Source organism: Balaenoptera acutorostrata, chromosome 13 (genome assembly GCF_949987535.1).
Source record: "Balaenoptera acutorostrata chromosome 13, mBalAcu1.1, whole genome shotgun sequence".
Taxonomy (NCBI): Eukaryota; Metazoa; Chordata; class Mammalia; order Artiodactyla; family Balaenopteridae; genus Balaenoptera; species Balaenoptera acutorostrata.
In genome coordinates, this window is record NC_080076.1 from 4,223,346 (window position 1) to 4,246,905 (window position 23,560).

Here is a 23,560-nt window from a genome sequence, read left to right on the forward strand (position 1 = left end):
TGAGTAAAGGATAGTCAAAATTAATTTATGGTGACAGAATTCACAATGATGGTTACCTCTGGGGAAATGGGGCACTGGTATTAGGAATAAGGAATTTCTAGGGTGATGGACATGTTTTATACCTTAATCTAGATATATATATATGTATAAAAATTTATTGAAAAATTAATAAAAAGGAGAGAAACATTAAAAAAAAATTCTTAAAACAATAATCCAAGGGAAAAAGGGGCCAATATTTCAAACGATACTTCATCAAAGAAAATACAAAGAAGGCAAATAAGCACTGATAATCAACATCATTAGGAATCAAATACAAACTGAAACCATGAAATCCCACTCAACTCCTATTTGAATGATGTAATCAAAACTGACAATAACAAGTGCTCACAAAGACGTGGGGCAACGGTAACTCTCACACAGCGTGGTGGGAATATAAAATGTGTAGACACTTTGGAAAACAGTTCAACGGTTTTCTTTAGAAGTTGAATATATACGTACCATATCATCCAGGTATCTCAGGTGTTTATTTACCCAAGGGAAATGAAACCTTACATTCGCACAGAAATCTACATGTGAATGTTCATAGCCCCTCTATTCATAATTGCCAAGAAGAGTAAATGTGGTATTCATTTAACGCCCATCACTGTGGTTTTGATTTGCATTTCCCCAACAAGTAATGATGCTGAATATCTTTTCATGTGTTTACTGGCCATTTATATATATATATTGTTTAGAGAAATAGCTATTCAGATTCTTTGCCCATTTTTTAATCAGGTTATTTGCCTTGATATTGTTGAATTATAAGCGTTCTTTACATATTCTGACTACAAGTCCATTATCAGATAGGTTTGCAATTTTCCCCCCATTTTATAGGTTTTCCTTGCAACTTCTTGATGGTGTACTTTGAGGCACAAAAGTTTTTTTTAATTTGGTAAAGTCCAACTCATCTATTTTTTTCTTTTATTTCTCATGCTTTTGGGGTCATAATGAAGAAAGCATTGCTTAACCAAAGGTCACAAAGATTTGTTCCTATGTTTTCTTTTAAGGATTTTACAGCTAAGATAATTTATGTTCTGGACAAATAAAACAACGTGTATTTATGGGAATGCAGGGGTTAGTACGCACACAGCCGTTTCCTAGCTCTGTCTGTTGAGAAGGCCAAAAAGCAAAGGGTGCACAGAAGCAATGAATACATACAGTATACATGTCAGGATCTCTAAATACCAACGAAAGGAACTAAGGCACCTGAAAGAGACGCTGATTCTACCACCAGGGGAGGGAACACCACCAGATGAACGTGGATCACATTTTGGTGTCAGAAAGTGAACAGATGCTCATCAAAGCATGAGGGTACATCAAAGGGCACAGGAGTCCTCCTGAAAGAGCTTGCAATGGCCAAAGCTGAGCATTGTGAGCAAGAAAATAAATAACAATGATATAGTAGAATTATAAGCCATAGAGTAAAAGAGATCCGTGCTGGTAAAAATTAATAGAACAAAAAATAATTGGAAGAGAAGGGACAGATATTCCTTAAAGAAAAATTCCAATTAAATGTAGAAGGAATGGGGAAAAGAGAAAATGACCATTAGAACTCCACAGATCTTGTTGCAGTCAAGATCCACTAATGAATGTCAAAATTAGTGGTTAAATGCTTAAGGAGAAACAGGCTATTGGCATAATCTGAATGTATCATCCCTGAGATGTGTATTAATTAAAAAGGGGAAATAGTAAGCTTGTAGCGGAGAAATACAGAGATGCCATCTTACTCAACTGGTCCAGGTTACATCATCTGCCCTACCGTACCCCTGATACACTCCACATCTATTCTGAGAAATTCTTAAAAACACCGCAACTGAGTCATGAGTAAACATCAGACTAATGCAAAATAAAGAACATTCTACAAAATAACTAATCCATATTCTTTACAAATGCCAAGGTCACATAAGACAATGAAAGACGGAAAACCTGCCATGGACTGGAGAAGATTGAGGAGACACAAGAACAGAAGGGCATGTTGGTTTCTGAGCCGAATTCTGGAAAAGAAAAACAGCAGAATGCAAAACCTGGTGAAATCTGAATAAAGAATATAGTTTAGAAAACAGTACTGTGCTAATGCTAACGTCTGGTTTTGGTAATTGCACTGTGGTTCTATATAATGCTAACATTTGGGGAAGCTGGGTAAAGGATATACGGGAACTCTCTGTACTATTTTTCCAACTTTTCTGCAAGTTTTTTCAAAATAAAAACGTAAAACAAGGAAACCTTGCTAAATGGTAATTTTGCTTGCTAAAAATAGAAATAAGTGAAATTGCAAATGACTAATAATATGCATTTTTACATCTTCAGAACTAAACTTCAAAGCTCATTAAACAAGATACCTCCACTTTCCTCATAATTTGAAAAACTTGTGATTCTATTCTTCACTAAACGTCTTTGCTGGAGGCAGCTACCTGTGATATAGCATCAGCAGTAGGACCTGTCACCACCTACCTTGTTTCCTCATATAAAACTGCATTTTAGTTGGGGTCAGGATACGTCTGGGAAGGTGTGTGAATTTTTTAAATATATAAATTATATTGAATTAAACAGACGATAAAAGGTCTATACGAAAATAAAAGCCACATCAATTACCTGATAAAATCGTGCTGCCCTACTACGACTTTGCACCATCAGTTTCTTTTCCCTTAAAATTTTGATAAATGAAGTTGTCAGGGGGGATAAGATCACAATTTTGCCTGCTGATGAGGTAACCATACTGTATGTGCCTGTATAACCTGTGGCAGCGAGGAAAGCAGCCTAAAAGACAGTTTCAACGTGGCTCTGAATTATACAGGCTAATTACACTTAGCGAGGCCGCCCAAGAAAGAAGAGGATAGAGGTTTTTTTTTCTGGAAAAAAAAATTAAACATCACTTTAAAACTTCTCTTTAAGATTATGTAGTTAGGGGATGAGACTGAGTGCTCTTAAGGCTTGAGATCCATCAAAAATGATTAACTAAATGGATTTACATGAATTTGAGATATTTTCAGTGAATTCTATTAGGTATTACTAACAAAAGCCGTATTTTACTTGTGTACTCTGACATTATTTTAAATGTTGTGAATGCCATTAAGGACTTCACAGAACATTAAAATATACACTAGAAAGGACATTATTTCAAGATCATATTCGTTTTAAAAATATAGTATGCAACATACAAAGAATAAAAATAATTCAAATAATACGTTTCTACTCTGAAAAAGTTTTATATAGCCCTTTTCTAGCCCTAAATTTGGATATATACTCAGACTGACATGCTAATATATGTATCACACACATAAAACACATACACACATATATAGTTATGAGACTCATTACTCTCAATAACAACTTCAAATAAATGCAAAATACATTCCAGTCCTCTCCTACTACTTTCTTAGTATTAAAACAGCAATAAAAGAAAAAGCCCAATGCCTTTATTTCTACAGAAAATCTCAATATCAATGATAACTTTTGCTCTTTCATATGTATTATTTAATTTGAACCTCATATTCAAAGGAAAGGCTAAACATTGTTAGTCATTTTGCAGCTGAGAATACAGATGTAGAAGGTTGAGAGACTTGCTTAAAGTCACACATCTCAATCGCAATAAAGTCAGGACACTAAAACCTAGTTCATTTGACTCCATCTGTCCATCCATCCATCCATCCTCCAAATTCTGTACCAGGCAGTAGAAGTACAACTGTGAAAACATTTACCCTAGTGGGTTTTTTAAAAAAATTATATTATACCATGCTACTTCCTAGTATACGTTTTCAAATTATCTGATGTCTTAAAACTCAATATTAAGGCTTCCATGATAAGAATTTCATTAACCCATAGATGCTGATTTTTTTTTGGGGGGGGGGTGCATACTATTTTATTAACATTTAAATTTCACCAAGAGTTCAAGTATATGCTAGCCATTTGTTCAGATTTTTGAAATAAAGACAAAATGGGCAAACAGCTTTAAGGGTGCAATGTATTTAACACTGCACAATATATTCACCAACTAGACAATCTAAGGGTGGTATAACTATACACGTAGGAGCACCAAGTATAGGAACAAACCCTGGAACTGGAGGAAAAACCCACCATTCAGGACTGAACAGAGGTCCTTGGTTGCTGACAGAATCTCCCCTTGACTTCAGACTTGAGACAAACCGAGGGAGTCTGTCAGTATACAGAGACCACTGCCTTCAGGACCAACACACAGCAACAGGATGGACTGGCCAGAGCCAATTCAGATTGTGGGGACCGGTCTGAAGCGAGCAGGGTCGGCTGGAGGCTGGAAATGTCGCAGCTGAAGGCCAGCATCGGCCGATGACAGCAGCCACCTTCTAAAAGTCGCTGATTTCTCCACAAGTTCCTAATGCTTTTCCCAAACAAGGAGTTGTTGTTTTTTTTTTTTAAAGCTCCTGGATATGTAGGATTATATAATTGGAAAACTCTTGAAGACAAACAGGCATGGATTTCAATCAGCAAGTTAACCTCTTGAAGGTTCTTTTTTTAAATCATTAAATTGGGAATAACACCTACCAAAGAATTTTGCTTTGAAGATTTAATGGCCTAATGAAAAGTTCAGCACAGACACTATTACTACCTTTCCTCTTTCTTTCTTTGCAATTAAAAAGGCAAAACGTGCAAAATAATAGAGTTCTTTAGTTCCCCATACTAACCATCTAAAATAGGAAGCCATACATACTACAGTTTGGAGGACTGAGAGAAGGAAATGGCAGAAAGTGGACCAGAGAAACACAAGGGGCAAATATTTCCTTAAGCTTGCTCCACAATGTAAAGTAGATAAGGGAAGTTTTTAGACATATACTGAAGACATGTTAGAGAGAACATATTTATTCTTCAGGAGATTAAATTTTAAAATATTTAAGAATGTTAATTAGAAAGTTTTGAAAAAACCTATATCAGTATATTACTCAATAAAAGAGAAATGGTGATGAGTTCAGAGTCAGCTTAACTCACCAGTAAACCGCACATTTACTGACACACAAACACAAATGAGACCACCCTGGAGAGCGATTATATTACTGAAAAAAAGGAGACTGATGGAAAAATAGTGCTGTGACATTATTCACCCACTGACTACAAAGAATGTAAGATAGTCCTAAACTTAGGAATTCCAACAGGAGTGAGAGTGAGAGAGAGCGGAGAGAGAGGCCAATTAGCAAAATACCTAATCTGCTGTGCTATGATGGACAGAAGGCACCGGACTATGTAGATAGGACTTTGAAAGAAACAAAGACATTTAGCAGCAGTTAAGAAAAATAGTAAATTAACCCATGGATGATGTCTGAGGTTAAAGAATCAAATTGTTGAACTGTTAATTATTTTAGGAAGTCTTTTGTTAAATGGTGAAGTATCAGGAGACTGGAAAACAAGGACTTCAGTCTGAAGGTTAAAAAGAAAGAGGGGAGAGGCTGAAAATTATAGAGCTGTAAGTCTAACATCTATATTAGGAAATAAATTTGAGATGATACTTATGGATGAGCTTAATAATACATTTGGAGAAGTACAATTTAATAGGAGTGAGTCAGCATGGATTTACCAAAGGCAATCATGTCAGAAAAAATTTCGTTCCTTTTTAAGTTGAAGTAATAATTGGTTTATGTAAGGGAGAACCAATGAGAAACTGTCAGGATTTTCTGAGATTTTTGGACCTTTTCATAAAATGAATTATTGTACAAAATGTCATGACATGTGTCAGGGCACCCAACTAACAAAAGGGGATGAAAGTAATGGGGTTAAAAATAGAGGGCCAAAGAATTTGGGAAAAGACTGCGTTCTACAAGGCTCTCTATATATCAGAACACTAATGTTTTTAATTAATGATGAAGAAAACCTTTTATATTACGAAATTTGAATATAGCTCTAAATGAGAGGGAATGGTTAAGATACAAAAGGCTATAGCTGTTTTATCTTAACCGTGATAGATTAAGCAAATGGGCTCAGAGGTGGAATATGAAACTTAATCTGCCTAAGTATAAAGTGATGCACTTGGATAGAATTAAGGAATCAGTTAAATATAGTTTAAATGGTACTGAACTGGTTACCACTAGAAAGAAAAAGGATTTGGAATTCTGACAAGAGTCAAACTTTCACATTCTTATTCTTATAACTGGGTAAGAGAAATGCTATGGAATGAAGTTAAATAATACATGTCATAAAGAATTTAAAAACTGACTATCTTATAGGAGAATAAAAAATTCTAATCTGTGAAGAGGGTTTGATAGATTCATGTGCTATCATCCTGCACAGGCAATAATCTAATGTATATTGTAAATGATTAAGTATTGATATATATAAAGACTAATGAAAATCATATCAATACAAATATGATAAAAAATATGACAGTAGAAAAATTAAGGAAATTAGGAAAAATACCGTCCCATCACTTAATGCTTAATTTCCCCTAATAAGAGAACACCATTTGATTATTAGCTTTGGAAAAGGCAGAAACATTTAATACATTTAAAGTCCCAGCTTCTCAGATGAGAATATGGAACAACTAAGCCAACCTCCTAGTCTCCACGCAGCGCTCATCCTGCGGGAAAGTGGCCACTCCACGCCTGGGCCCTCCGGGCGCGTCTGTGCAGGCGCAGGGAGCACAGCTTCAATTTGAGCCGTGGAGGCATAATGTCGAGTCTGTCTCTTGGAGTCCATGAGAAAAAACATCTTCTTCGTAGGCACAAGCAGCAGAGCCCTGGCACACCCCCTCCACTCTCTCCTTGGCCCTCTCCATCTCAATCCTCAGGTTATTTTTAAAGTATTCTGAAATATTACCACCCAAGTCCAATTGAAGGTCACCTGTATTGCAAACATAAAGTGTGTGTAATTCTTTCTCAAAGTGTAGTGAATGAACACCAAGCTTATTCATGGATAAGAGAGATGGGAGAAATACAACTGCTAAAACTATGACGCTCAAATAAAGATCACTTTTGAGATGAAATGGATTTCACGTAATAGAGAACAAGTGTAATGTACAATGACAGAAAAGATTCTGGCCACTTGCAATGTGACATCAGTTTTGCGGGACTAATGTGATCGTATAATCTCATCATATTAGATCTAGAGTGGACCTAAATGAACATCTTTAGAAGTTTAGGGGTCAAGGGAATCCTGTTCTTTTAAAAAGAGAAGTACCTACAGAAAAGGGTACAACTCAGAGAAGAGCTTGAGGAATTTTCCCCAACTGAACACAACCGCGTCCCAACACCAGGGATAAGAAGGAGAACCAGGGCCGCCTCTCCTCATCCCAGGGACTACTGGCCCCAAGGGGACACAGACCCTGCTCTCTATACCACAGATTAGTCTTGGCTGCTTTTATATTTAATAAAGAATGAAGTCATACAGAATATACTCCTTTTTGTTTGGCTTAACTCCATCCAGTGATACGATGGTGAGATTTATTCATATTGTTGCTTTAGCTGTAGTTCAATCATTCTCATTGCTGTAGAGTATTCCATTAGGTAAATATGCAACCTTTCTACACTCTACTTGATGGACATCCGAGTAGTTTTGGGTTTTGACTATGATGAGTATATCGATTATCGAGTATAAATAATAAAGTAAAGGATTATTTCAGGTAAAAGATTAAAGTTGTCACTGCAGATAAAAGAAACAAAATGCAGCTATATGCTGTTTATAAGGCAGCTGGTATAGCTATACAATATAAAACACAGAATGATGGCAAGAAGTATTACTACAGAGAAAAAGGAACATTTCATAATTATAAGAGAATTATATATTTTTTCTTTATCTTAGGTGTGTATGTGTATAAAACAAACCTAAAGTTCCAAGTATCCAGTGATTTATCTTTAAAATATGTAAAGCCAAAATTAACAGAAAAACAGACAAATCCATAATCATAGTGGGCAACTTTAACATACCTCTCTTAACATAGCTGATAGAGTTAGCATAAAAAAAAAAAATCAGTAAGAGTACAGACAATCTGAACAATACAGTAAAGAAATGAGGTAAGTGACATATAGTAAACACAGAATACAGCACCAAACAACACCGATATTTCTAGTATGTCTCAAACATTTACCAAAACTCACCATATGCTGGGCATAAAGAAAGTATAAACAGATTCTGAAGGATTAAAATAATTCAGACTATGCTCTGTAAGCACAGTAGATATAAGCTAGAAATCAATTTATATTACTATTTCAGTAGTTAACAAAAAGATAATTAGAAAATCCCCAAATGCCTGGAAATCAAATACTACATTTCTAAATAATCCACTTTTATTTAAAAAAAATAAATGACCACTTGTATCTTGTTTTTCAACAAAAGCTACAACCAAAATTAAAGATCACATATAGCCTTTAATTCTCAGGAGTATGAAATGGAAAATGATATCAAAGTCATTCTTCTAGTTCCCAACAATTGAGAAAGAAGACAATGAATCATCAACGGAAGCCAACAGAGAAGAACACTGGGCAACGATGGATGCTAAGTATTATCACGTCAAACAGTTTACATATTGTACCATCTCGGTTAGATCATATGAAAACTGTGTTGTACGCATCACTATCCCAGGCTTACAGAGGGGAAGACTGAGACCCACAGAGTTAAAACAGGGTTTCCAAAGTCATTCGACAGGGGAATGAGAGCTGAAGTTAAAACCTAGCCTGCCCTGAAGGCCATGCACACAGAAACACGGGATGCCACAGTGAGGAGGGACCCCAGAGATGGCACGGACCTCACTGCAGGGCCCCCGGGGGAAGCACAACCACAGGAAAACCACTTTCTGCAGAACTGTTTTCCAACAACAAAAAAAATTAAATACCTTATTTTAACATAGACACTTCCAAATATCATCTTAACTAAAATTTAAAATACCCCAAATGACATTATTTACAATCTTTTCTGGTGCTGTTGTTGAACGTTTTCCTTCTCATGAGACCATTAGATGTTTGATCTACATGGGAGAGCCAAGTCAGATCCAGAGTGAATCTGTTTATTTGTTTTGTGGTAGTTTAAAAGACCTGCTTCATATGCTTCACTGAATTTTCGATTACAGATTTCTCAACACATGAGTAGTGTTGATAGCAGAGAAGGCAGCTGATAGTCACCGTCAGGTCTGGGCCATAACCCACTCTGAAGATTTCAGGCCACCTCCTGACCTTGCACAGTACCGTCCATGAGGGATTCATCCACTGTGCTGCCTAATTCCTCTACCAGACATCATGGAAGCAAGAGCCCGCTTCAGTATCTCACTTCACACGGAGGAAGGCGCGTTCCACACATTCATGAAGGGATCACAGTTGACTCAGAATTACAAGGTGAAGAAGTCAATCTAAGAACTATGCCATTTTAAAGTTTTCTCTTAACTGAGCTAAGGTTATCAAAGCAAATCTGTTACTGAAGAGCAATCTTGCCTTGCACGGGGTGAGTAAACAAGTGACACCCCACAGGCAACACATGGGTTCCGTTTGTCAAAATACTGAGGAATGCTACTGTGATTTATATAGAAGAAGGATCCAAAAGAATCATAAAAATACAAACAGAAAACTAGGGTCCTATGCACAAGAGCATCACACACATACACAAGGAAACTAGGATAATTTTTCTAAAAAAGATTTTATACAAATGATATCTCAAAACAGAACTCTCAGCATCACTAGGGCAGCAGTGGCGTAAGCAAAGAGTCTGTCCTTTCTGTGCAGAACAACAAAAGGAATGTGTTTCTTTGGTCTGCAATTAGCTTCCTCCCCCTTTCTTTGCTGTTTACCTCATTTAAGAGCTAGAGACACCTTATTTTAGGAAAATAACCTACTTTTAATGTCTAATTGGTGCAATGGAAGAGAGAGACAGAATGCGTCAATATTACATCTTGAGAAGCTGAAATAGTGAAACTACCTTGAAAATGGTACTTTGCTGACAACCTACCATCAGTTTAGATCATTCTGCTTGGCCACTTCTCGAAGCACCAGCTTTTAGGCAATATTTCTGACATCTGCATTGTCATGACTCATATTAATAAAGAATCCATAGGTACTCATGGCCAGAAGCTATTTCAATTTGACTTTATCTGTTTTTATGAACTACAGCTGGTAAACTGTCTAGTTCAAAACCTTTTCAGTAACAACCTCACCAAAATGCAAAGAATATTGACCCCCGTTTTTCTTTTTCAAAAACAGACGTGGGTACAACAGAGATTACTAAATCAGATGTTTTACCATGACTTTAAAGAGTCGATCTGATGAGTATAAACAGAGAAATTTGAGAGCACATCAGCAGAAAACAAATAATAACCTTACATGCAGTGTCAAATGGATTAGGACTATTATTCTACCTCAAATTACTCAACAAGTTCTGTTTCTTTCACTGTAGACATTACATGAACCAATGTCATTTACATAGTTTGCAAAGGCAGCCTTGCATCTGGGGTGGGATTTCACACAACTTTCAAACACTAGTGTCACTTCGCCAGCATCAGCACCAACACCCACAATCCTTTGCACTGATCATTCTCGGCACGAGAGTACTGTGCTAAGAGCTTCATAGCCAAGATCTTTTTAAATTCTCACCATAACCCTTTAAATAGATCCCACCACATCGATTTACGTACGAGAAATCTAAGGTGATGAGATGAGCCTGCCTGTAACCCACACAGCCAGGACGGGGAGGAGAGTTTCCATACAGCTCCAACTGCTCCCAAAGCACCTGCTTTAAACATCCCCTGGGTCCCCTGGCATCCCTGGCATTATTTAAATACAGTCCTGTTTGGGCTACAGTTGGAATTTCCAGCAAATGTCCTGCAGGGGAATACCTCTTCGGACAGGTCCCATACTCACCACCCATCACCTGGCTACTCCGCACGGAAGAACTCCGCACTCAAGGCCCCCTTGTTCACTAAACAAAAGGCTGGGCCCCAGGGGTCAACGTGCTTAACCCTGCAGTTGGTGATGCATCTCTGATCCTTCCACAGCATCTGACGGCCAGTCCAACAAGGCCAGAGTGCTCTCAGCAGCCTCTGCCATCACCAACGTTCCCTGAAACCCGTATGACGGTCCCTCCTAATTTTGGGGACACGTGTGGCACTCTGTTACCCCATCCAGGTTCTCCTGCTCTCCTCAGTCACATTCTTCTCCTTTCCAGGTACTTACTGGAAAACCGTGGTACAAGGGACAGGGCAGGCATAACATTTTAAATCACAAACATTTTTTGAAAAAGATTAAAAACCTTATCAATTAGCCAAAATACAAAGCTCAAACAACTACTACTGTTTCAGCTCAACCGTGTTTTGAGTATTTGCTATTAATAACTCTGCTGTCCTGCGATGATTATTTCGTCATATTTGCTCTTGATGAAATATAATTGAACAGACCTGTTTTCATAGTTGAGGGGGATAAGACCAAGTGTTCTTTTTTATAAGTCTTGAAGCAGATACTATCACACATGCTACTACATTTAAATAAATGCAGGTAATGCACAAAGAGCCTAATAACTATTGTGATGAGTGAAGCATTTTATATAATAGTTTTAGTTTCTTACCAGCGTGCAAGTAGGCCAGGTCAGGGTTTTCGATGTCAGGATGCTGTTCTTTCAAGTGGTTCCGAAATTCCACAGGGACGTTGGTCCCATAGTCACACTTGGGGCAGTTGTACATCTTGACTCCTTCATGTTTGCCCGTATGTAGAATGTGCTTGCGGATATTTTCAGCACAGTTTGACCTACCAAGTAAGCAAGAAAAGTAAACAGAATTAAGGTCAAATCAATAACGTGAGACCACAGATCATGATGGCAGTGACCACTCATGTAGGCCTCACAGGTGTCAGGTGCTATGTATGCTGTAAGTGTTGTGCTCTGTAAGTTAACATGAATCCTATGAGGCTGGGAGCTTTGGTAACCTTGGTGCTAATTTCTAGGTTGGCTTTTACCTGAGTGATTCATTTCTATGCAGAACTGGAAACACAAAGTCCCAAGTTCTATGATTTTAATATCAAATTATTCTGGTACCACTTGAGGGCAGTGAAGGAGTTTCCTTAATCCCGAGAACACACCTTGCACCACGGAGTACTGATACAAAGGCAAGCCCTGTCACCTCCACTGAAATTGGAGCACTAAGGAAAAAAAGATGCTTGACTTTTACACCTGTCAAGTGAGCTGCTTCTAAGTAAGGCTCTGAGATAGTTTGACGATAGAAAAGTAGCTGGAAACAGCCCCTCAGCCCACAGCTGGACAATGCGCGAAGTCCCAGTAAGGCTCCCGTACTGGTGTAGGTTTGAAAAGGGTGGACTGAATAAATACAACTCAGGGTCTGTGTACTGCCCAACAAAGTGTCCCTGAAAATAGGGTCTTCTCCCGCTGCTTTCCTGCAGACGCAGAAACGCAAGGCCTGAAATGGCCAGAACCCCGGGCAAAGGGAACTGCTCGCGAGGCAAACTGTTCCGCCTGCTCCCAGCCCTCTCACCCTCTCAGCACAGGCACCGTGACTGTGCCCCTGGCCCCGTCCACACGTGCAGCTGCTTCCCTTCCGTCTCTGTCGTTAGAGCAGTAGTAAAAGGCGCCCAGCACAGGTTCGCGCGGGGGGGGGGGTGGGGTGGGGTGTGTGGGTGTGTGTGTGTGTGTGTGTGTGTGTGTGTGTGTGTGTGTGTGTGTGTCGGGGGTGAGGTGCTCAACCAGAAAGAAACGAAGAATCAGATGGCCTCAGATTTCCAACAGAGCGAAATGAAGTGCCCGAAGAAAATCAAGCACTATGTTTATCAGTCTTCCCTGCAGGTACTGCTGAAGGACAAAATCCTGTAGGATGATGTCTGAAGAAAAGGTTCCATGTCCAGAAAAAGTTAGGACATGGTAGGTATTTAGCAAACGCATCTCACGACGCACTGATTCAGATCATGAGGGCTCCACAACGAAGCTTTCTGTGGCTCTGCACGGCCCCAAGACTTCTAAGTGGAATTATGCTTCCGTGTAATACGTAACTGCACCCAGGAACGCACCCTGGGAGCACTGGTGAAGAATACAAAAATGGTTATAACCCCAAATTCTAGAGTAGCTATGGTGTCACTCATACATAGAGGCAGCAAACACCTTCAGAAACGCAAAGACTCGGTAGACACGCTAGCTGTTCACTCAGGACCAGAGGAGGGCGGAGTGGTGTCATCAAGCAAGCAGAGCTCACGGCCGTGGCGCTGGGAACAGTGCCCCACAGGGATTGCCTTTCCTTCCAGCACGTGGAGGAGGTGACCTACAATCACCTTCCTCCTGAATGGCAGCCTATGCTGTGCTGACAGTCCTACAGCTGGACCCAAGACACTCCTTTGGGAAAGCTTCTGCTACTTCCCCCCAATCCCCAGGCAGGGCCTGGCATCAAATGTACACATCGGCTCTATATGGGTAGGAAGATGAAATCAGATCCCTCTCAGCCTAGACTAGAAAGAAACACACCAGGCCGCTAATGCCCGATGCAGCAATGCCCATTTCTTTTTTTTCCAAACATACTTGAATGATTTACATATTAATGCTTACATATTTTTCAAAAAACTTAAATAACACCAAAGAAGATGGAGGAGGAGGAAGAGGAGCAGGAGGGGGAGGAGCGGGAGGGGGAGGAGGGGGAGGAAGAGAACGGGCGCAGCAGAGATGTTCTCAGCTGTGTGCACTTTGCCTTTGGCAAGGGCTCTGTCAAGCTCTGCGTTAAGTCTCTCTCAGAACTTAGACTAAATCTGCATAAGACAGTTAGTGAACATACGCATGTACAACTTATCTCTTTCTTGTCACTACTGAATTATCAAATTTGCTTTTTATATAAATTCCCTACTGTTAATTAATAAGCACATAATAGGGTAATGATGGGTAAGAACCTCACGTGTTCTGTGTGCCTGCCACTGGCCTGGCTACTTTGACACTGTCCCAGGACGCCGTGGCAGAGATTGTTGAGCGACCATCCCGGAGATGAGTATCAATGGCTACAGGGCTAGAAAGTGGTTAAGACAGAATCTGAATGTCGATTTTCTGTGCTCATGGGCAGGGCATTTCAGGCACACCACAGCCCACCTTCCTTACAGTATTTACATATCAAAGGCACTGGCACATTCTAAGAAAAGGGTGGGGTTCTAGAGTCTCTTAAATGTATAAATATTCTTGGAATAAATAACAGCTCTGCATCAAGTTGACAGAAGTAACACAGAAAACCATCTGAAGGCAGATGAGACAAATGTCCACTCTGTGCTAGTGAAAAGGAAGAGGACCAGTTGGGGAACTCACTGGGTGAACTGTTCCAAGTCATTCTCTGAGTCAATGGGTCTCCCAATTGCTTTCCATGGCATCACAGACACCCCCTAAATTCACCACTGTTTACTGACAGCGGGGAGTGAAAACAAAACCTACTACTGTACTTAATTATTACTGTCTATGAGGACTGTTGAGTCTTTGGTGCCACCTATATTATTTCCTTATGGAAAAAGCTAGGCATAAAGAGTCATCAAAGACAATCACTGATCAAGTGAGGAAATTAAAATTGCCAAAGTACGCACATTTCAGTGTATGATGCCTACTTAAATGGGGGACGATATAAACAACAAATCCTAATCTTCGGTGAAGGAAGAAAGAGATGACTTTGAAAACTGAATATTTTGTTTTTAAGAAGTGTATATCTTGGATAAAAATAAAGCAATATCTCTTAGTACGTCAATAGCACATGGAATTTAATAATCAGGGGACTATTACTGAAGCAAGTGAAAGTGAGGAGGGAGGATTAAAAAGACAAGAGCCTTCTTTTTATTTAAAAATATAGACTAAAAACAAGAAAGAAGTGGTGTGGAACTTGGTATTTCAGGTTAAGGATCATTTCATACGTATATTTTATACCTATTTATTTTTATTTATGATATATATACTATTTATATCTTTTATGTAAATACATCTGCGTGTATACATATAATTCTGTTTTATACACACATATAAGAAACATTAAATATATGCAAACAAGAAGAAAAAATAGTCAATGTCTGTCTGCAATAGAAAAGATACATTTCATCTATTTCGTTGGTAATAGCGTATTTGTGTACTATCATTAATTTGTCCTGCATCTAATGTCATGCAACATAAAATTTTTTAAAATACTGAGACCAAAAGGAACCTTTCACACCTACAAAATCAAACTATTTCAATCCAAGCCTAAAAAGTAAAAGCTGTAACATATTATATCAACATCATTTAAAGCAGAACACCTATAAAGTAGGGGCAGACTGCAGTCCCTATACTTGAGACTATCCTAAAACAGGTAGCTGACTATGGAGCAATATTATAAGATTCAGTGAACAATAAGTAGATTGGGTAACTTTAGCCAAGGAATTTTGAATGACATTGAGCCCCAAAATGATATTCTTCCCCAAAACAGAACTTCCAAGTAGTAATTAGAATGGTAAGTTGAAGAGGGACAAATGAAGAGCAGGTCAGGCAGGAGAAGTAAGGATGTCCTAGGGGCTTCCCTGGTGGTCCAGTGGTTAGGACTCCACGCTTCCACTGCAGGAGGCAAGGGTTCGACCCCTGGTCAGGGAACTAAGATCCCACATGCTGTGTGGCATGGCCAAAAAATAATAAAATAAAGTAGAAAAGGATGTTCTAAGACATTATTTCAAACAGGGTCAGACCTAGATTGCCAGGAATTAACAGCAGTTAAACCAAGTGGGCATACAATCATTAGGAGTGGGTGACTGAATATGTCTTCAGTTGGACATTGATTTTTAAGGTAGAGAGTGTATTTTTGTCCCATGTTCATAGATTGGTAGACTTAATATTATTAAGATGGCAATACTCCCCAAATTGATGTACAGATTCAGTGCAATCCTATCAAAATCTCAGCTGGATTTCTTATAGAAATTGACATGCTGATTCTAAAATTCATAAGGAAATGCATGGGACCTAGAAGACTCAATACCATCTCACAAAGAACTAAGTTGAGGACTCACACTTTCTGATTTCAAAACTTATGAAGCAACAATAATCAAGACAGTGTGGGACGACAAAAAGAACAGATGTAGGAGCTCTTAGCAGGGAAAGTGGGACCACCGTTCCATGGGAAGTTAGATGCCTCAGCGCAGGGCTGCAGGCTCCTTGTGGGGAGCAGGGATCCGTGCCGGACTTGCTGGGCCCGTGAGCGCAAGGACTGGGTTTACGGGGAAGGCCTTCTAAATTATGAGGACGTTTCACATGAAATTGTGAAATATGACACGCTGAAAATCTTGAGGCAGCTTTACATATATGTACATATATACATGTATAAATATATAAAGCGTGGGCTGGGCAATTAGCAAAAGGACCAGAGATGTGACCTGACTAATTTTACAGCTTCTTAAAAAATATGTAATAAAGGAAATATTTTATTCAGTTCAAAAGCAGTGCATTTAAAAATAATAAATTAATAAAATAAACCACAAGTGCTTCTAGAACGCCACAATATTATGTCAGTACTACACACTCACTATTAACACAAAAGCATGTTAAATTTATGTTATTTAACCTAATAAGAAGGAAACTTAAAAAAAATCCTAGTGAATATTTTTTCCTCTTTTGATGCATATTATTTCAGTTATTAAAAAATAATGCACCGCTGAAGTTGAAGAAACATACCTTCACATATTTCAAACATCAAACAGTCTAGTGATAGACAGATATAGTAAAGCCTCCTCCCAGCACGGGCCGATCACCCCCACCTCCACCAGGGACCCGGGATCCTTAACCTCTTATCAATCTTTTGGGAGAATTAAGAATGATTTTTCCAATCCACAAACACACTGTATCTTCTTTTCTCCCCTCTTCTTGTATGTAAATTTGTTGGCATAACACATGTCAGCAGCACCTTTGTCCGCCTAACAACAGGGCGTGGGGATGTTGTTTCCAGGTGACTATGTAGGAGCAGAGTGTCCTTCCTGATGCCTTCCTCTACCCTCCCCTACTCCCTCCCTCTGCTCCGCCTCCTTTCCTTCCTCTGTTAATAGCCAGGCAGTATTTCACGGTAAGGACAGAGAGTATTATATTTAACTGACCCTCTACTGATGAACATTTAGGTTGTTTCCAATCATTTGCTAGTATAAACAAGGTTGCAATGAATCATCTTGTGAAACACTTTCCATTCCTCAGGATGCCAAGAAAATCTCAGGATGCCAAGTGGAATTGCTTCCAATGGCAATGGGCATATGCTTTTGTAATTTTGATAAATAATGCCCAACTGCCCTCCAGAGGAGTTGTAGCAATTTACACTTCCACCAACAATGTTCGAGAGAGTCTGTTTCTGCACACTCGTGCCACTGTAGTGTGTTGTGTTACCAAACTTTCAAATTTTTGCCAACTTGGTGGGTGAAAAATGGTAGCTCACTGGGGTTTCAATTTTTAACCTTTAGAAGTTTTAATCTGCATTTCTCTTGTAACGAATAAAGTTTCTTCGAATATTGAAATGTCATATGTATTTTCTTTTCTCTGTACTGCTTTTCCATATTTTTGATCAATTTTTTTTCTAAGCGTTGTTAGGCATTCTCTTATACATAAAGGAGGTAGATACTTTATGACAAAAGTAACAAATATTTCTTCCTTAGTTTCCTTTAGACTTTGCTTACAGCATCTTCTGAAAAGCAGAAGCGTTTTATTTTGTTCATCTTTTGTCCTATGGCTTCCTTACTTGGAGGTCATAAAAGGATTGTCCCAAATTTGGTTCTAGTACTTGAATAGTTTCATTATGTTCCACTAAATATTAGATCCCTTTCAAAATTCTCCTAGAGTGTGGTGTGAACTGTGGAACCAGACTGCTAGCCAGAGCTGTCAAGACAACATCTTAAGAGTCTACCTTTCCCCCACTGACTTGAAATGCTACCTTCATCAATATTTTATTTATTTGAAGCTAATTCTGGATTTCCTATCACAGTCTGCTGGTCTGTCTATGCCTGCGCCCATCTGTTACAATGAACCAAACTGCACAAGGCTCACATCTGGTAGAACTCATCCTTCTGCATTGCTCCTTTTCCTCCCAGGTCACAACTTCCCACCCAAGCCATCAGGTCGTCAATCACAAGACTGTGCTGGTGACCTGGTGTGGCAAACATCATGAGTTAACTACGGAACCAGACAGAATAAAGTAGTATCACTAAGACACAATCAGGTAATTTCTATGTATTTATTAACATGTACTGGTAATACTGTCTTACCGATAAAGAAAAGGAAATGCAGAGAGAGCGGGCACAGATGTCATGTGCTAACGTGCACACACATCCCAATGAACATTCCTTTCCTAGTTCCCCAAGGGAAGCTATGTACCTGCCTCACCACTCCCAAACTCCTGTGTGAAATTAAAGACTGTCTTGGTCTACTGCTAATAATCTGACAGGTTGTGTATGTAAATGGACATTAAAATCTTCTGAAAGTTCTACTTAAAGAACTGTGTTAGTTTTCTTTAACATTCTCCCTTCCACACTTTCTGACCATGAAGTATTTTGTTGTTGTTGTTGTTGTTGTTTTATGGGAATAATATATGTATCTCATAAGGCTGTCATGAGGGTTAAGGTAAATGATATTAAACAAGTTCAGAAAATACAGGAGGTACTCAGTTCGCTTTTGATTACTATTGCTAGTCTTTCTATTAAATGCAGTACAGTTCAACTATTTGGATCATCATTAGCAATTTTCTCACTGTATCCGAAAGGCAATTTCAATTCGTTTGAAAAATAGATTCCCCAAACAGTTATATAGTGCATGCATGCATATATGTTTAGAAATGTGATTTCTTTTTCTGCCTGTTCAGAATATACTTTTTGAACTAATACCCTCGAAAAGAATTACTCTGTAGTTAAGTTTGCATTGGAACAAGTGTATTATAGTACATATTTATCTAAAAGTTCAGTTGAAAGAGGCTTCTACTGTATCTTTAAAAGAGTAATCCAAAATGAATAAAGAATAATCCAAAGGAAGTCTTTTTGTAAACTAAATTTAAGAAGTTTTCACATTTTTTTAACCAGTAGTATTTAATTATAAATTTACTGAGCAAAAACTGAGTCTAAGAAAGCCTGGGAAATCTCCAAGGGAGAAGAAAATAAAGCTGCGAGTCACTGCAGGTGGCAGGCAGTAACCAATACAGCAGCTCAGGGCTTCTTCCACAATTTATGTAACACAGCCCAGGATACAGTCCTCTGCCACTTATGTTCTCACGAAAGGACCCATAAAGAAAGAGCCTGGTAATTTTAGATTATTAAACAGTTGTGCTGGTTAAATTTAAAATTGGTTAGAGGGTACAAGAATAAAGAAGTTAATATTCCTCTGGTTAAAATGGAACATTTTATCAACGATGTTTAGCAAACAGATGAATGTCATTGGGAGTGTTGAACGCAATACATCATCAGGACAAAGAACACAAAGACCAATGTATACAAGGGATAAAGATGTCATTTCAGATCAATGAGGAAATGATGGGTTATACAACAAATGGTGTTCAGTCAATTGCCTATCACGTGGGGAAGAATAAGTTAGACTCTTGTGGTCTTATACCATGCAAAAATAAATGCCATTTGGACTTTAAGATTAACCTAAGGACACTAAATTATAAACGTGCTAGAAGAAAATACAAGAAAATATTTTTATAATCTTGATTTGAAAGAGCTTTCCTGAATAAAATTCAGAACACAGATGCTATAAAAAGATGTAGCAAAAACACTTCATAAAACTTAAAACTGCTATATAGCATAATAGTCATAAATAAAGTTAAAAGACAGGGCAAAGAAATGGACAAAATATACGAAAAATATATAAAATGATTAATATATAGACTACAAAATGAGTACCTATGATTAATAAGAAAAAAGATACAAATCTTAAAAACTGGATAAAAAACATAAGCAAGAAATTCCTAACTGGAGATCTACAAATGGTTATGTAAGCATTAAATGACTCTAGTAACCAAGGAAATACCAATTAAAGCCTAAGGTAACAGAAGGGCAGAATTTAAGAAGACTGGTAGCATTAATGAATGGTAAGGGAAACGAATGCCACTGGTAAGTGTCAGTTAGCAAAGCCTTTGGGAAGACGGTTGATGACAGCCTTCAAAAGTAAAATACAGGGGCTTCCCTGGTGGTGCAGTGGATAAGACTCCGTGCTCCCAATGCAGGGGGCCTGAGTTCAATCCCTGGTCAGGGAACTAGAGCCCACATGCATGCCGCAACTAAGAGGTTGCATGCCGCAACTAAGGGGCCAGCGAGCCACAGCTAAGGAGCCTGCCTGCCGCAACTAAGACCCAGTGCAACCAAATAAATAAGTAAATAAATATCCAAAAAGAAGAGAGTGGGAATGATTAAAAAAAAAAAAGTAAAATACACACATACTCTTGGACTTAGGAGTTCATTTCTAGAAGTTATCCACAAGGAGAATCATTAAACCATTATTTATGGCTAAACACTAGGGGAGAATGTGAAACTAGATGTTTGCTTACAAAGGAAATGAACTGTTAACTTACAATGATCCACACTACGGATTTCCATACTGCTGAGAGGTAAGGGTTACCCTGCAAGCCTGCTTCCCAGAGTAGGAGCTGGTCTCCTACAGAGCTCCATGGAAGCCGACTACGTCCTGGTAGAATGCTGGGAGGGCACAGCCTGATCACAGGAAAAGCAAGGGTACCCCCAGCCGTGAGTGTTCATGTGGTGCCAGAACAAGGCAAGCGACCCGGGAGGCCAGGCCACACGACTGCGCCCGCACAGCCCTGACCTCACGCCATCCAGGGTGGACTCCCCAAGCCGTGGCGCTGACCAGTCCCACGGTGCCTTTCCCAGTCTGACGCCAGGCACCGCAACGTCCCTGAGTGTGGTTCCAGAGAACCACAGGTGTGACAGGTACAGAGACAGGCTGAGCGGAGGGGTGACGATGACACGCCTGTCTCTGAATCTCCCTCAAATGCTACGGAGGAAGCCCTGGTGTGTGTGGGTGCAGCTCATCTTTCATCCCTATTTGTTGGACAAAAGCCACTCAACAAAATAAGGTACACCTTATGTACTACCACGGAAAAACTTCCAAGACACACTGTTAAGTTAAAAAAAACATAAAGCAAGTCCCAGGTAAATACATATAAGAATCCTTTCAGCTTTTGAAAACTATACAATATACTCATATAGATACACAAATGCATTAAATGGGTATTAGAAGAAAGCCTAGCAAACTATTGATGGTAATTATATTTATGGAAAGGTTTCCAAGGCAGAGGGAATTTCTACATTTGCTCAGTATATTTCTGGATCACTTGGATTATTCATGAGAATATCCTTAAGTTTTACTCATGTAAAGCAAATATGATCAAAACATGCAGTTTAAAAACAACTGGATTGGATAGTATTATACAGAATGTAAATGTCATAAACAATACAACAGTATAGCTGACATAAGTTGGTAACAGAAAGGAAAATCAAGTGTAAAGATTCTCATGCTTACATAGACATAATTCAATTTGATGAATCAAGTAAAAGATTTAAGTAAGGTAAGTCAGGTGGTAAAGGTAATCACTTAGAAAACCAAAATGAATACAGTAAAAAAATAGGGGAGAGAGGAGAGGTGTAGCGGTAAACTGGGTGCATGAGCTAACTTCCTGATCTGTGACAACAACCGGATGCTGCCTATAAACCAAGAAACAGAGAATCAGCAAAGTGTTTAGGTTATCTCTAGCAGGGCAAAAATATGAATGATCACAAGTGGTTACGTCAGGAGAGCGGGGCGTGAAGAGGACCTGGAATGGGGCGGGATAGTAAGACTCTGGCTTTTCAAATGATAAAGTTCAAATAGTAAAAATAATATACAATAACAGTAAGTTTTATAGGCATCTAAGTAAAATAGATACTTAAAAATAACAGTATATTTCATTACTTACAAAATTATCCAGTTTCTTTTTTTGGATAATTTTGTAAGTAATGAAATACACCATTTCTATAAACTCTAAGGCAAAAAGAATTTATAGAAATCAGAAGTAAGCACAAAACACAATCTTCTGAACATTTTCTGCAATATCAAATTTTAATTGGACAATTTCTGGATCACCCTGTTCTAAATTCTATGAATTTTCTTTTTCTTTTTTCCTAACTGGTGGCTAACTATTAAATAGGACAATTCCTATCAGGTCACTTCTCATTGTTTCCTGCTCGTCATAAATCCCAATTCTTTGAAATCAATCGCTGTGACAATAAAAACTGATGTACATTAATTTTTCTCCCCATTTCTCAGCTATAGTTATGTTAACATTTGTTATGTGATATAAGGGGATGTGCGTCATCTGATGATAACACAGAAGAGTGTCTCACAGGAAGAAGGAGCCCGTGAGTTCGCACAGGAGTGGATGAAGACGGTCGCCTGACTGACCGTGCTCCAGCCACTGCTCTCCAGTGGCTGGAAGGACCCAGGTTCTGGGCTCTGCCGCTGTGTCACTGTCAGGTATTCACAGCCCCGTCCCGAGTGCAGCGACCACTACCACGTGCTCACGGAGAAGCCGCCACACGGCAGCCACAGCGCTGGCCCACGTGACCCACGCGTGGGCTCTGCTCAGCCGTACGTCTGAGTGCTGGTCTAAAAGCCACAGGGCAAGGCCAGCCTTTCAGACCCACTGGGAGGTCTTTCAGAACAGAAGTAATTTAAGCCTAATTATCGTTATGATTTCCATGGGAAGTCTATAATTACAAGAAAAGTCTATTTTCGTAGGTATTGATTTATTATTTTCAAAATGAATTTACTCAACAAATATTTATTTAGTGCCTACTACATTGAAAGAAACATAAAAATGAATCATTTTGGTTATATCCTCAAAGAGAATACAGTGTGATAGGAGAGATGAGCCATGTACATCAACAACCATAACAAAAGGCCATGCTGCATAAAATGAAACTTAATTTTGAAACAGGGTTGAAAATTCCACCTGTCTACTTACAGGACTGCCACGCCCCCTTCAGTGACATCTTTAATTGAGAATGGCCTAAAATTCTCTTGTTTCCGTGCTATTCAAAATGCTTGACTGACTTCAACTGACTTCAAATAACACTGATCAACTGCACACCTGCCTATGGATATGCCACTGCCTTTGATAGGATTTGCACACTGCTCTACCGTTCCTTCTATTCCCAAGAGTATGTAGAACTTCCCATCTGTTCCACACCATTCATGTTCCCACATTTACATCCACTTAAATTCCTTCTCTATTCATATCCCTGCTCGTTTTGGTTTCTACAACCAGTAAGAGGAGTAAGCTGCTTTGAATTTAACAACCTGCTCCACCTTCCACTCTGCTGGAGAACAATGAGATTCACAAGGAAGAAATAGTAGGAAGCGACAGTAAGCTCTGTCTCTGTTAGAAACCCAAATTATTTCGTTAGCATTTAACGCTTCAAGAATAGTCCCACTCACACAGTTTGTGTGGTTGTAGAACAGGAGATTGATTTAAACACGTGGCCAGACGTGGCTTGTCCTCCATGGCATATGCAGGGAGGAGGGCCACCCGCCAGTGCAAGCCCTACAGAACCATGACTTCTCCTTGGTTCTTCTTTAGCCCATAGAGGAAAAG

General features: G+C 39.0%; 1 protein-coding gene across 4 annotated transcripts in view; it reads right to left on the reverse strand.

The window, feature by feature from the left end:
* ZNF407 (zinc finger protein 407) overlaps nucleotides 1-23,560 on the reverse strand; it is a 420,134-nt gene that overhangs the window by 133,336 nt on the left and 263,238 nt on the right. For all 4 annotated transcript variants that reach the window (XM_057526911.1, XM_057526912.1, XM_057526913.1 and 1 more), the window contains exon 8: nucleotides 11,539-11,717. In XM_057526911.1, coding sequence (XP_057382894.1) covers nucleotides 11,539-11,717 — 179 coding nt within the window. The remainder of the gene's footprint in view (nucleotides 1-11,538; nucleotides 11,718-23,560) is intronic.